Below are 15,726 nucleotides of genomic sequence, written 5' to 3' on the forward strand. Positions count from 1 at the left end.
TCCAGGTACACTTTATTGCTTACTTCACTTATAAACTCATACTTTATTTCATTACACCTTTTTGCTACTTGGTGTTGCTTCCTCATTTGTTGACTAGTTCAGTAAAGGTTTTCCTACAATATCCTTTGGTCATTGTCCCAATCTCCTACTGAGGCCTGGCTTCATATTGTCTTCTGTTGTCCTTCCAGACCAGGTTTTCCTCTTGACTTGGCAAGTACTTGGACTGGGGAATTCGAGCCGGAGGAGGAGCCAAGGAGGTGGCATGAATGTCATCTTGATTCCTTTCAAAGGTCATAGCGTAGGCTGAGCACTGTGTCTTGCTAATGGAAACTTGTACAGTCTCTCAGTGATCAAGTGCTTCCTTAGAAATTTGATATAATCCTCTGATTCTTGAGCTTGTCTGGATGACAGACAAGGAAGTAAGCTGCACTTCAGGAAGGATCATTCTAGTCTCTTGGGGAAATCGGGGATGCTTTCTGAGAGTGGTGTGAAGCCCCACAGGATATGGTCTCTCTCATAGGCCTTTGATTGCTTGTATAATTTGTCTGTTCCATGCAGGTAGTCCAGCACTCCCAGCACCCCATAGCACTGATTGAATCTGGAGAAAAACAGGAAAAAAAACCTGGAAGTTAGTAGTAACTATGGTGTAGCGCTTAGGTTTGCAGGATTTACTTTGTTTTTTTACTAGAATTCAGTTTTTTTAAATTCAACTGACCCTGAAACAGGTACAAAATAAGGTGGACAAAATGTGCGTCTGAAGTACATGCTCTGCTCTGAAGTACATGGTTTAAATAGCTGCATTGGGGGTAGGGTGGTAGCAATCAGGATTGAATCCGTGGGGTCAGGGATGGTTTTAAACGTGTACCCTGTGCCATAATCCTTTTTCAAATTGTCCCTCCCACCACCAAAGCAGTGATTTACTTTGGTTGAGAAGTTGTTGATCACAGCCAACTCGTCAACAAATAATTTGAGGGAAGAGGTAATGTTTTGTCAAGATCACTGCAACTACTATTTAAAGTAGAAAGTTTAAGCACACCAAGTAGCAAAAAGGCTGAACTTCACATTTAACTAACAGGTAATGTGGACCTTAGTTATTATGGATACAAGTAGCTTATAAGGAACATGGTGCTATCATTTACCAACACCATTTCTGGCAGCAGCAGATCACTCATGCGAACTGCAGCTGCTTTGTACCTGAAAGTAATCACTCCAAAGCTATAGTAAACAGCTGTGTACTGTTAGCCTTCCAAAACAAAAACAAAAAATGGTGTTCCTGAAGGTATGTTAGGATAACTGGGGTGAGTGGGATATTGTTAAACTATGGAATTTGCTACCACAAGGTGTAGTGATGGCCACTAATTTGGATGGTTTTAAAGAGGAGTAGAGAAATTTACAGGGGATGAGCCTCTCATTAACTAAATCAATAACCACTAATCACAATAACGAAATGCTACCCACGGCCAGACTCTATTCTGCTGTCAGCACAGTGCTGCCAATGGGCCCCCATCCATCCACTAGCCAACAAATTTACCCACTTGTTGAAGCCCCCCTCCTTTTCTTCACTCCAGACGGTTTTTTTTAAAAACCTGGGGTGACTCCACCTGCTCACCTGGCTTGTCTGGTTTTTTAAAACTTACCAATGATGACATAGGAGCAATATTAAGATAATTCTGTGACCTCATTGGCAATATCCCTACAAAAGCCGTGTCTCTAGCTGGTTCCTGCTTATTCCCTCAGTTCTCTTTCAGCCACCATTGTGGTAGCCTCATGAGGGAACTTTAGTGATCACTTCACTGATAGTGAAGAAAGCTGAGATTTTTTATTGTATATTTCTATCTCATCTGGAGTTCTTTCTTTCTTTCTTTCTTTCTTTCTTTCCAGTCTGGCAATTGCCCAAAGGTTATATAGTCCTCAAGGCTCTTTTTCATAAATGTGCCCTCTGCAGGACTAAGTTGTTGCTGACAGATGGACACTCGGGATTTCCAACCACTGCTAGCTACATTGATCAACCTCCAGTAAGCCAGCTTCCTACTCACCCATATGTGTGATGCAAAGAGACCATGAAGAAGAAAGTCAGGTTGCTTACCTGTAACTGTGGTTCTTTGAGTTGTCATCTATACATTCACATGACCAACCCGCCACCCCTCTTAAGTGTCATACTTGAGTTCGATATTAGGTACAGAAGATGTTCCTTCCTGGTTCGGAAGCTACAGTGATAGTCTCAAGGAACTTAGGGAATAAGTGGGAACCCTCTAGGGACATGCGCACTGGGACAGTGGAATGCCTCATCTATAGACCTTTTCCAAATTGAGTCTTTGCAGAACCCCATATGTGTGAATGCACAGATTTATTTACTATTTCTTTCTTTATTTACAATATTTCTATACCACTCCCTATCTGAGGATTTCAGAGTGGTGAACAAATGAGGTAAAATAATAAAAGCATTAAAAATACATTTTAAAAGAACAGGTACAGATTAAACCACAGCCAATTATTCCGGGAAAGCTTCTGGGAACAGTATCACCTGGGTCAAGCAACAACTATACAATGTTGGTGCCTGCCTACCCTCCAAAGGCAAGGAGTTCCATAAGAAGGGGGCCACCATGCTGAAGGCCCTTCTCCTGGTGGATTCCATTCGGGCCATAGGACCATGTGGAACCACCAGGAGCATGCCTTCCGATGACCTCAGTGTCTAGGCAGTTTGGTGAGGGAGAAGGCGCTCTCTCAGGTAACCTGGACCATTTGAAGAACTACAGTTATGGGTAAGCAACCTGACTTTTTCAGCCTTCAATCCTTGAGTGCAATGGGATGGCCATAAGAATTGCTGCTGATTACATGAAAACGTTACATGTCACCCTTCTCCTTGCTATTTTCCCTAACTCAACCCACATCATGTGAGTGAGTGAATGAAAATGCAGCCCATAAGACAGAGAAATAGAATTACCTGAGATGATGGAAGTCATGGAATTCTGATGAGCCCACGAAAGGAAAATGGTAGCCACAGTGTGCGAATATGATAGTCATAAGGCTAAGAGAGAGCCACACCATGATTGTAATAACATGAGATCCTAAAAGGACTGGGCCGATGATCAAAGGTAACATACCGCTAAACTGGAATACAAATGCAAAACTCAGAATGGTGAACACATGCAAACTCCTAAGGTAGTTTTTGCCAAGAGTCATAGAAAATATTCCGAAGAGAGGTTGGTGGAGCGTTGAGTACCACATTTCAGCGGCTTAGGTTCAAAACTAGGGCTGTGCATGGACACCCCCCAAATCTGCTTCAGAGCCTGATCTGTACCTTCCGAATCAGGCCCAATCCAAGGCAAGATTCGGACCTCCCAATTGCGATTCGGATGTGTTTCTCCATAGAGTTCCATTGGGAAAAATAAATGCCTATAACTTTTTCATTTTACAAGATAGCAACATGAAATTTTCTGAGCTTACAGATGGATTCATGGTTGTCATCTGTGGAAATTTTGAAAATGGTCTGTTCACAGGTTTTGTTGCAATTAATTTTTTAAAATTGGATTTTTCAAAGGAACATTTCAAGCAGTCTCCCTTATCAAAGGGAGAAAGTCTGTGTATTCAAGAGAAGATCAGACACTATCCATTGAAGTGCAAATCAATCTCCCCTTCAGTGTTATTTTATGTTGTAAAAGCTGGGCTAGCAGAGCCTGAGGGTGTTCCCATTAGCAGTGAAGGACTGTAAGTTAGGGACTAGGTAGGTACAGCACTGAGAATGTGGCTAGTGGCTACGCAAAGCAGAAGAACGTAATACTAGTCACCTGTGCAAGTGCTTCACACAGGCAGTCACAGACTCAGTCAGAAGCAGCAATCAATGATGATTGAGGAGCACAGAAGTCAGTGAGCCCAAGAGTGTGTCTATTTTCAATCGTGAAGCCTAAAAATGCAAACCAACCCAGCAAGGCGGGCACACTGGTGCCAAACCAAAGACAGGGAGGGATGCTTTGCTTTGGCATCCCCTTAATTGGAGGATAGGTAGTTATAGGGATGGATAAGTTTATATTTATAATATATGTGTTTGTGTGCTGCTTTGCCAAGACAAATTGTGTGCTTGTGTACACAGCCTGCATAACACAGGCAGCCCACCAACTCACACACGCACACAGGATAGAATTATTTTTATATATGTTTTTAAAAAAATTTTTAACAGACAAGAATGACTGAACACACACACGCACACACACACACACACACACACAGAGATAGGATAAGATACAAATTTTTAAAACATATTTTTTGGTTTTTTTATAATGGAAAGACACTCAAGACAAACACAAAGGGCACCTGGCTGGAACAACGGGGAGGGGAGGAAGGGAAGAAAACAAACACACGTGGAATAGAACAAACAAACTAAAGTTTATATAATAAAGAGCAGAATAAAATTAAATGCTAAAGAGAGAGAGAGAACAGGGAAAGGTAAAGAAAGAAGACCTAAGCAAAAATCCACCAAACACCTCCTAAATGCAACAACAACACACAGAGCTCCAAAAAAGTCTTTCTCCTTCTAAGTCTCTACCCACAAAGACACAAGGACAAAAGGTGACCCCCTCCCTTGTTAAGCCTCCTCCATCACTGTGATTGGTGGCTGCTGGACACTTGAGCAGGATTGGGGGATACAGTGCTAGAGGCTTCAGGACGACTGGCAAGTCAAGCTGTCAATCACCCCCCTAAAAACTCCTCCCCCTCCCTTTTTAAAGTTTTTTTTAAAAAAATTATAGCAACAGAACAGCTGAACATATCTGTCTGAAAATTAACACACATGACATACACGAGGACATCTTCAAGTTCCCAAGTTTCAAGTTTCTATGTTCACAAATAAAGTTATAGGCGATTTTTCCCCAATGAAAGTCTATTGGAGAAAAAAACGCGGTTTGGCCTAAAATGGTGTCCGAATCTCCAAATCGATCCAAATCGACACGGATCCATCCAAACTGCTTCGGATCTATCCGAATACCCCCTGACCCCCCTCAGATCAGTGATTGGGAGGTCCAATTCACCCTGATCTGCTTCGGATTCAGGATTATAATCCAAGACAGTGCACAGCCCTATTCAAAATTCTCACTTCTACCATCCTTGCTTCCCACAACTTCTGCCAATAGAATTTACTCCAGTAACTGGAAGGTGCTCTTGATAGTAGGGCTGTGCACGGACCCCCGATCCGCTTCTCTTCCAGATTTGCAACTTCTGGATCGGATCCGCTGCAATTCGCCTATGGTCTGCTCTGCTTCGCTGCGGAGCTCCAGATCCGAATCGGAGCTCTACTTTCCCCCATAGACTTACTTTGAAATCCAAAACGCCTACAACTTTTTTTCTGCTAATGTTAGAAACCTCAAACTTGGCACCATGATAGCTTATCCATGGATACACATGCATGCCAAGCTTCAAGCAAATCCAAGCATCCCCTGATTATTGGGGGATTTTTGAAAATCCGACACCCCATTTTCAGAAATGGGATTTACTCTGACATTTTTTCAGATAAAAACTTGGAAGCAGGCACCCTCACAGAAGCCATCTAGATCCACATTCATCGCAAGTTTCAAGCCAATCCCATCATCCCCTGATTTTTGGTAGGGGTTTTCCCTTTTAACTCGCCCCAATTCAAATCCCGTGCTAGAACTCCATCAATTTTCATGTTAAAAACCTTTAATTAGGCACCATGACAGCTTATCCATGTATACACATGCATGCCAAGCCTCAAGCAAATCCAAGCATCCCCTTATTACTGGGCAATTTTTGAAAATCCGACACCCCAGTATCTCAAGGATTTTTAAAGCTGCAGACAGTTCAATGGGCTTTCTTTATTTATGGCCATTTCAAAGGACATCCCAACATGCCATGAATTGGGGAGTAGATCAACCTAAAGTATGAATCTTCTTCCACACTTGAAAAAATTATTTGTAACTTCAAAAAGTCTAAGTGAGTGCAGGAAGGACTTATCCCCTGAGTCAAAGCAAGACACGCACAAACCATCCTTGTGAGGCGGGCACAGAGGAGGACAGGCAGCACTGGGAGCAAGCATGCTGGAGGCTTGTGGGGTTGAACCACAAAGCCAATCATGTAGTACACCTCCCAGGCACCAGGCGGGCAGAGAGGCAGGCAGACATTTACGACTATGCCAAAGATCTACGGGGATGTCAGTCCCAGCAGATGCCCCACTACAACAGCACCCAAGTGGAGGAGGGAAGGCAGGCATGCAGCAGACATTTCTGGGGGCACAAGGAAGTGAGCCAAGGATTGTTTCAAAGCCAGTAATGCAAACCATCCCTGCGAGGCAGTTACAGAGGAGGACAGGTAGCACTGGGAGCAAGCATGCCGGAGACTTGTGGGATTGAACCACAAAGCCCATCACGTAGTACAGCTCCCAGGCACCAGGCAGGCAGTGGCAGGCAGAGAGGGCGGGCATTAGCTGGCAGGCAGGCAGGCAGGCAGAGAGGCGGGCATTAGCTGGCAGGCAGGCAGGCACAAAGAAGCTGGTACCTTGCACAAGTAAGCCATAGATCTCTGGGGGAGTCAGTCCCAGCAGATCCAGCTACCTCACAAGGACAGCTCCCAGGCAGGCGTGCATTGGCTGGCACGCAGAGAGGCGTGCATTGGTTGGCAGGCAGGCAGAAAGGCGGGCATTGGCTGGCTGACAGGCAGGCAGGGAGACAGGCGGGCACAAAGGAACTGTTACCTTGCACAAGTAAGCCAAAGATCTCTGGGGGAGTCAGTCCCAGCAGATCCAGCTACCTCACAAGGACAGCTCCCAGGCAGGCGTGCATTGGCTGGCACGCAGAGAGGCGTGCATTGGTTGGCAGGCAGGCAGAGAGGTGGGCATTGGCTGGCTGACAGGCAGGCAGGGCGACAGGCGGGCACAGGCGGGCGGGCACAAGGGAGCTGGTACCTTGCACAAGTAAGCCATAGATCTCTGGGGGAGTCAGTCCCAGCAGATCCAGCTACCTCACAAGGACGGCTCCTAGGCAGGCAGGTGGGCAGGCAGAGAGGCGGGCATTGGCTGGCAGGCAGACGGGCAGGTAGAGAGGCGGGCATTGGCTGGCAGGCAGGTGGGCAGGCAGAGAGGCAGGCATTGGCAGGCGGGCACAAAGGAGCTGCTGCTTTGCACAGCTTATTGAAGCAGTTGCTTTGAGTGTGGAAGATGATGCAGGCATCTACCACACTGTGGCTTGGAGCATTAACGTTGCTGGATGATCCACCTGTAAGTGTATAGCATTGCAGTAATGTGCAAAGTGGAAGTGTCGGATGACCTGGAAAAATCAATCCTCAGCCAGCACCCTCCAAAGGGCAACCAGTGGACTGCTGGAGTTTACCTCCTGTTCCAGGTGGCTGGGGAGGGTCTCTGCCCAACCACGGCGTGCAGAGCCTGTGCTTGGCCTGTGCTCCTGCTGGGAGGGATACAAGTGAAAAGCAGCCAAAGCACAGGTGAAGTCAATGAGTTGCATGAATTGAAGTGTGAGGTGGCTTCTCAAAGCCATGAATCTCGACAACATGGCATTCATCTTCTGTCAAGGGAGCTTGAAGAACTTGAGTCAATGGGTTGCAGGAGTTGAAGTGTGAGGTGGCTTCTCAGAACCATGATTCCAGACAGGAGGACCCAACTGAACTGACCATTAGGAACTACGCTCAGCGATGCAGCAGAAAGAGGGGTTACAGAGGAAGAGGGGTTGGATGAGGCTGGAGAGAGAGCCTCAGCCAGCTGCTGCTCCTCATCACCCACATCCTGGAGGACCACCGCCTCCTCCTACTGCCCCTCCACTGTGCTGAGGATGCACAAGAGCACCCAACTTGCAGAACGATCCAAAGGACAACCAGTGCACTGCTGGAGCTTAAGTCCCGTTCCCGTTGCAAAACCAATTGCCCAAAACCAAAGTAGTGGCTGTGGTGAAGTGTATGAGTGCCATGAGTTGAAGTGTGAGGTGGGGTATCCCAGCAGGGGCAGATTGCCCTTGAGAAAGACCAGTTGCTCCACCAAGTCCGGCTCCAAGCGAGAGCGGTGAGGGGTCACTATGTCACCCGCCATAGAGAACACCCTCTCGCTTGGAACACTGGTGGGTGGGCAGCTGAGTCGATCACTGGCCACCCACGACAGGTCTGGCCAAATCTGGTGGTGGGATGACCAGTAGGCCAGGGGGTCCATGGAGCAGTCCTCCATGGGCTCTGCCAGGTAACACTGCACAGTGGTTGCAGCGTCATCCTGGCCGGTGGCTGGGGAGGGTCTCTGCCCAACCACGGCGTGCAGAGCCTGTGCCCAATACCCCTGGCCTGTGCTCCTGCTGCTGCTGCGGGGAGTGGTGGCCTGCTCCTCTGCCTCACTCTGCCCCACCCTCTTGGCCCGTGCCACCCGCACTTCGCCCACGAGCATTTCCACCCAGTGCTACCTGGTATTTGGCCCACAAAGCCCATCCTTCACACGAGGGTCACACATAGCTGCCAACATATAGACCCTCTCTGTTTGGATGGGCTCCAGCCTCCGCGTCAGGCCATCCCACAGCCTAGTCACTGCTTCGCGTACCTCGGGCTTGAAGTGCCTGCCGGTGACGGGATCCCTGTAGTCCAGAAACTCGCCCATCTGAGATGCCTGCATACAGGGATCACCTGGTTGAGGAGGGCAGAGCTACTGCTCAGGGTCTCAGTGGCCTCAAGGAACGGCTTGAGGACCACCACCAGCTGGGACATGGCGTCCCACTGCTGCTTGCCCAGTGTTGGCTGGACGCACATGTTCCTGACCCTGAACAAATCGTGGATGGCACGCTGTTGCTCCACCATACGCTCCAGCATGAGGTAGGTAGAGTTCCAGCGTGTCACCACGTCTTGCACTAGCCTGTGCTGCGGGAGATTCAACTCCTGCTGCTTCTCCCGCAGCAATCAACCGCCCTTGACGCTGTGGTGGAAATGCCCTGCCACCTTTCTGCAGCTCTCCAGGAGGTTACGGATACTAGGCATGTGCTCCGCTCCAATTAGAAGCACAGAAGCAGGAGCGAATTGGCCTGCTCCGCCTTGCCCAGAGGCAGAGTAGAAGCGGACCGCAGACCCCTAGAAGCAAGGCGAAGAGAAGTGCCCATTTTCGGAGAGCTCCGGTTTCCACGTTCCGCTTCTATCGTCATCTTGAAACATTTCGCCCATAGGATTGCATTGCGGAAAAGAAAGGGGGATAACTGTGTTGTTTTTGTTGCTATCTTTCTGAAAATTCTTGTGCTTAGAGAGTCGTGGATGGGGGTCATTTTGAGACTACTCTCAGCTCTCTGCGTGGTGCGGTTCACGTGCTATATTTTTTTAAAAATCGGGTCAACAAACAGGGACAGCGCGGGTAAACCGGGTGTTTTTTTTTTGAAGCGATGACAGGCACATTCAACTCCCAATCCTGATGAGAATTGATCACCTCATGAAGCATCCTCCAATCCCAGCGTTCGAGGGGGGGGACTAAGGCAGAGGCACCCTCACAGCTTTGAGCTCATAGCATCTTGTGGGTTTTGGCGTTTGTGGAGAGAGGAGTTAGTTATAGGTGCTGCTGCTGTGTTTGGAGATAGTAGCTTGGCGTGTGTGTGTGTGTGTGTTTGTTTGCTTCTTTCTGACTTTTAGCTTAGTTTGCTCTGTGTTTTTCCCTTACTTTGATTTAATATAAACTTTATTTTTAAATTTTGGAGCGTGTGTTTGTTTGTTTGATTGGTTGTCCCCCCCCTCCCCTCTCTTAAAGCCTGACTGTGTTTCATCTTCCTTCTTCCTTCTATATACAAAAAAATACAAAAAAAAATTATTCTCTATTTCTTCTCTCTGTTACTTGGACTCTGTGTGTGACTGTGTTATTGTGTGAGTGTGCTGTGTGTGCAGTGCACTGTTTGTGAAGTGCAACAGCCACAGATTGAGCATTTCAAATCCTGTTTGGGCAAAGCACACACACTTCTTGTCCCATTTCCCTACATATAGTAATATTCTTATACATATTATTATATTCTTATACATATTATTCTTATACATATTATTATTAGTATTAATATTTTATTCTTATACGTATTATTATTAGTATTAGTATATTCTTATAGATATCATTAGTAGTATTAGTATAATATCATCATGAGAAGAGGGAGCAGGCGCATGTCTGTGGTGGGACGTGCTGAAAGCAGCAAGGGTCAGGGTGGCACCAGTAAGCAGGCTGCCTCTCCTGCTGTGAAAATCAAACGGGCAACTCTTTGGCTGGCTGCTCGGCAACAGAAGCAGGAGAAGCAGCAGGCAGAGCCACTCTCTTCTGCAACTTGTGCCCGGCGTTCTCTTTTTGAGGGTGGGAATGGGAAAAGTGCCCCTTTGCAAGAGGCATGTGGCAGCAGTGCCATTAGAAGAGGAGGAGGAGTATCCCCAACTCCTTCATTATTGTTTGAGACCATGAGCCCGCTGATGGACCTGTCTCCAGACCTCCTAGACGAGGTTCTTCTCAGCACAGTGGAGGGGCAGGAGGAGGAGGAGGAGGCGGTGGGTGCTGAGGAGGAGCAGCAGCAGGCCGAGGCTCTCTCCCCAGTCTCATCCCACACCTCTTCCGCTGCAACCCCTGTTTCTGTGGCAACACCAGAGAGCTCAGGCGGGCAATTGGTGGTGTCACCACAGGCGGGCAATTGGTGGGACCACTTTGAGTTGGGAGCGGATCCCCGCTTTGCTGTCTGTCGCCACTGCAAACTCACCCTAAGCAGGGGTTCATCTACAGGGCATTATGGAACCAGCAGCATGAAGATGCATCTTCAGAGGCAGCACCAGTCGATCTTGCTGGGGAAAGAGGCGGGCAAGGCGACTGGTTCCAGGGGAAAGCTGAAGGCTGCTGCTGGCACTGCCACTCTAAGCTCTCCATCTCCCATCCCCACAAGGGTTAGGCAGGCAACCCTGCTGGACATGGGGTGGGTGAAGTATGGACCCACAAGATGGCGTTTTTCAACGCCCACCCAGGGTGCTACTGTGGTGGGGCATCTGCCGGGACTGACTCTTCCCCAATACTAGATCTATGACAGGTCACTCTGCCTGCCCCTCTGCTACCCTGTCCTCCTTGGTGACCGACTCGCTGGGATGGTTTGCGTTTGCAATGCGTGACTAACTGCAGTGCTGGCTTAGAAACCAGCCATCCTTGCCTCACTTCCTTGTGCCCCCAGAAATGCCCGCAGCCAGCCTGCCTGCCTGCTCGCCTCCCCGGGGTGCTGCTGTGGTGGGGCATCTGCCAGGACTGACTCCTCGCCTGCTCTGCCTGCCTCTCTGCCCGCCTGGTGCCTGGGAGATGGGCTTTGCAGTTCGTGCCCAGCACCCTCCTGCACGCTTGCTCCCAGTCGTCCTCCTTTGTGCCCCTCAATGCGTAACTGCTGGCTTAGAAAGAAACAACCAGCCATCTTTGCCTCACTTGCTCCTTGCGCCCGCTTACGGGTTGGTTTGCTATGTGTTAGTGCTCAAGCCATCCTTACGGCACTATAATGCATGCTGCCTGCCTGCCTTCCCTCCCTTCTCCCCTTCCCGCCTTGCAGGGATGGTGTATGTGTCTTGCTTTGACTCAGGGGAGAAGTCCTTCCTGCGCTCACTTAGACTTTATCAAGTTCAAAAATCCATTTTTCAAGTATGGAAGAAGATTTAGGGTTATCTCATGGCATGTTGGGATTTCCTTTCAACTGGCCCCATTGAGCTGCCTGCATTGCAACTTTGACATACTGGAGTGTCCGATTTTCAAAACTTCCCCTAACATCAGGGGATGATGGGATTGGCTTGAAACTTGGCGTCCATGTGGACACATGGGTAAACTGTCATGGGACCAAAGGATAGGTTTCTGACATGCAAATTGACGTAGTTGTAGAATGGGATTTGATTTGGGGTGAGTTAAAAGGTTTAAGCCCCGCCAAAAATCAGGGGATGATGGGATTGCCTTGAGTCTGGGCATCCATGTGGACACATGGATTAGCTATCATGGTGGTGAGTTTGAGGTTTCTAACGTGCAAATTGACGGAGCTATCGAAAGGGGTGTGAATGGGGTGCCTGATTTTCATAAATTCCCCAAAAATCAGGGGATGATGGGATTCCCTTGAAACTTGGCATGCGTGTGTATACGTCCATGAGGTGTCATGGTGCCAAACTTGAGGTTTCTAACTTTCACAGAAAAAAAGTTGCTTACTTTTTTAGCTTTCAATGCAACCCTATGGGGGGGGGAAAACGGAGCTCCGATCCGGATCCGGAGCTCCGAGCGGAGCGGAGCAGACATAGGTGGAGCAAAGCGGCCCGATCTGCAAATCACGGATCTGGAAGTGAAGCGGAGCGGGGGGGTCCATGCACACCCCTAATGGATACCTGCCAGGGGACCGAAGTTGGCCTTGCTGCCCATTCCAATGCCATCCCTCACCACCAGATTCAAGACATGCACGATGCGGTGGACGCCCTCAAATCCGCCATCGTGCACCACCTTCACCATGTTGGCTCCTCCGTCCATGACCATGTAACCGCGGGTGAGCTTGTGCCCAGCTAGCCACCCATCCACCATGCGGTTCATGACCTCCATAATCTCTGCCGCTGTGTGGGACTGGTCCATCACTTGCGTATGGAGGAGGGCCTAGCAGTAGCCCTCTTTGCCAATCCCTGTAGTGCTGGATGCTTCTTGCCCCACGGCTGCCCACCAGTGAGCCGTCAGGGACAGGTAAGCGTGCACTCCGCCCTCGCTGGACCAAATGTCCGAGGTGAAGTACACCATCCATGCCTCTGCCTGGCATGACGACCCAGCACTAACTCCCTGCAGGAACAGTACAGGGAAGGCACCACCCGCCTGCTAAGGGTGGAGCGACACAGCAGCTTGTAGTATGGAACCACAAGCACCATCAGCCTCTTGATACCTGCATTGTCGACGAGGCTGAATGGCTGGTCGTCCAACGCCACCATCTCACTGATACAGGTGGTGATCTGGGTGGGCGTTGGAAAATGCCATCTTCTAGATCCATATGTCTCCCACCCCATGTCCTTGAGGGTTGCCTGCCTAACCCTCAGGATGTGAGATAGAGAGCTTAGAGTGGCAGTGGCAGCAGCAGTAGCCTTCTGCTTTCCCCTGGAACCAGTCACCTTGGAAGTGCCCGCCTCTTTCCCCAGCAAGACCGACTGGTGCTGCCTCTGCAGATGCATCTTCAGGCTGCTGGTTCCATAATGCCCTGTAGCTGAACCCCTGCTTAGGGTGACTTTGCAGTGGCGACAGACAGCAAAGTGAGGATCCACTCCCACCTCATAGTGGTCCCACACTATGCTTGTCTTTCGCTTCCGTGGTGACACCAATTGCCCGCCTGAGCTCTCTGGTGTCACCACAGAAACAGGGGTTACAGCGGAAGAGGGGTTGGATGAGACTGGGGAGAGAGCCTCAGCCTGCTGCTGAGGACCGCCTCCTTTTCCTCCTGCTCCTCCACTGTGCTGAGGACCTTGTCTATGAGGTCTGGAGACAGGTCCATCAGCGGGCTCATGGCCTCAAACAATAATGAAGGAGTTGGGGATACTTCTCCTCCTCCTCCTCTAATGGCATTAATGCTGCTGCTGCCTGCCTCTTGCAAAGGGGCACTTTTCCCACCCCCAAAAAGAGAACGCTGGGCGCAAGTTGGAGAAGAGGGTGCCTCTGCCTACTGCTTCTCCTGCTTCTGTTGAGGAGCAGCCAGCCAAGGACTTGCCCATTTGATTTTCACAGCAGGAGAGGCTGCCTGCTTACTGGTGCCAGCCTTCCCTCGACCACCACTGCTTTCAGCACGCCCAGCCACAGATGTGCGCCTGCTCCCTCTTCTCATGATGATGATGATGATGATGATGATGATGATAATAATAATAATAATAATAATATAATAGTAATAATAATATATATATGGGGAAATGGGACAAGTGTGTATGCTTTGCCCAAACTGGATTTGAAGAAATGCTCAAACTTTATTTGCTTTTTTGCACTTCACAAGCAGTGCACACAGCACACTCACACAATAACACACACAGTCCAAAGTAACAGAGAGAGAGAGAGAGAGAGAGGATATTTTTTGGGGGTATTTTTTGTAGGTTTTTTTATATAGAAGAAAGGAGGAAGATGAAACACAGTCACAGAACAAGGCTTTAAGAGGGGGAAGGGGAAGGGGGTGGGGGTGGGTGGGAAACCAAACAAACAAACAAACAAACACTCCAAAAATGAAAAAATAAGTTTATATAAAATCAAAGTAAGGGAAAAACACAGAGCAAACAGTCAGAAACAAACAAACACACAACCCAAGCTAAATCCTAATATCTCCTCCAAGTCCAAACACAGCAGCAACACAGAACTAACTCCTCTCTCCACTAACACCAACCCCACAAAGAGACAGAAAGGAAAAAGGTCTCAGGGTGGCTCTGCCTTAGTCCCCCCTCCAACACTGGGATTGGAGGATGGCTCTCCCACACTAGAGGCATTCAAGAGGCAGCTGGACAACCATCTGTCAGGGATGCTTTAGGGTGGATTCCTGCATTGATCAGGGGGTTGGACTAGATGACCTTGTAGGCCCCTTCCAACTCTGCTATTCTATGATTCATGAGGTGATCACTTCTCATCAGGATTGGGAGTTGAATCTGCCTGTCATCGCTTAAAAAAACCCTTACCCCCCTCCCGCTTTTAACATTCTAAACAAATTAATAGCAAGCAAACTGCAGCACGCAGAGTGCTGAAAATAGGCTCAAAATGACCCCCACCCATGACTCTCTAAGCACAGCAAGTTTCAAATAGATAGCTTGAAAAACAAAAAAGTTATCCACTAATCTTTTCCGCAATGCAATCCTATGGGTGAAAGAATCCAAAATGGCGGGTGGTGCGCTCTGCGAAAAGAGAAGCGATTCGCTTATGGTCGCTTCTCTTCACCATGCTTCTCCAACCCCCCATTTGCTTCTCCTCCGCCTGTAGTGGAGGCGGATCACCTCGATTCGCTGTTGCTTCTCTGATTCTAAGCGAAGCGGATCACATCCCTACTTGATAGTGTTTCAACAAAGAAAGGAGGACAGATAAGCCAATTCACGTCAAGGAATCAGACCTGAGCCACCCCCCTCCCCCATGATGCACAGAGTTGTATCATGGAATCTCAATGTGGTGTCTCTCTCTCTCTCTCATTTCCCATTCAAAATGTTTCCTGGTGGTGCTAATCTCTATATAGCAAATATCAAACTCCAGGTGTGAGGGTGGCAGTAGAAAAGGACTTCTGCTTATTATTTTTTTATGACAATGTAATCCTTAGGACTGAAGCCCACCAACCCCTGACTCACATCTAGTTCTAAAATAAAGGTTTTTCATGGGGGTCAAAGAGATTGTACTGTCATCATTCTGTTTTCATCCATCCACTCACCCCAAAGGAGAAAGAATGGTCTGCTTTACATATTTGCAGTTGGATTAAATTTTATAGGGAGCCGATCAAGCATTTTCAATAGCCGGTGGCTATGCTTGTGCCCTTCAAACCTACATCCATAGGGCAAAGGGTCTCTACAACTACTTTGCTTCATTGGCATTAGCCAGAGGAGCAATGGTGACCCTGTTCAGTCGACACACGAAACATTTTGAGCTAAACATAGCTTAGCATGTCTTGTGAACCATGATAGCACTCTTCAAATACTTAAAAAGTTGTCACACAGAGGAAGGCCAGGATCTCTTCTCAATCCTTCCAGAGTGCAGGACACGGAATAATGGGCTCAAGTTACAGGAAGCCAGATTCCAGCTGGACA

At 48.4% G+C, this 15,726-nt stretch overlaps 1 protein-coding gene across 1 annotated transcript in view; it reads right to left on the reverse strand.

Moving 5' to 3' along the window:
- LOC134396763 (fatty acid hydroxylase domain-containing protein 2-like) overlaps positions 1 to 15,726 on the reverse strand; it is a 38,004-nt gene continuing 22,278 nt past the window's right edge. Inside the window, exons 8-9 of the mRNA XM_063123326.1 lie at positions 2,945 to 3,111; positions 1 to 598 (exon numbers count right to left, since the gene is read on the reverse strand). Of these exons, the coding sequence (XP_062979396.1) occupies positions 442 to 598; positions 2,945 to 3,111 (324 nt within the window). The 3' untranslated portion in view covers positions 1 to 441. The remainder of the gene's footprint in view (positions 599 to 2,944; positions 3,112 to 15,726) is intronic.

The sequence above is a fragment of the Elgaria multicarinata genome, chromosome 3, assembly GCF_023053635.1.
Source record: "Elgaria multicarinata webbii isolate HBS135686 ecotype San Diego chromosome 3, rElgMul1.1.pri, whole genome shotgun sequence".
NCBI classification, from domain to species: Eukaryota; Metazoa; Chordata; class Lepidosauria; order Squamata; family Anguidae; genus Elgaria; species Elgaria multicarinata.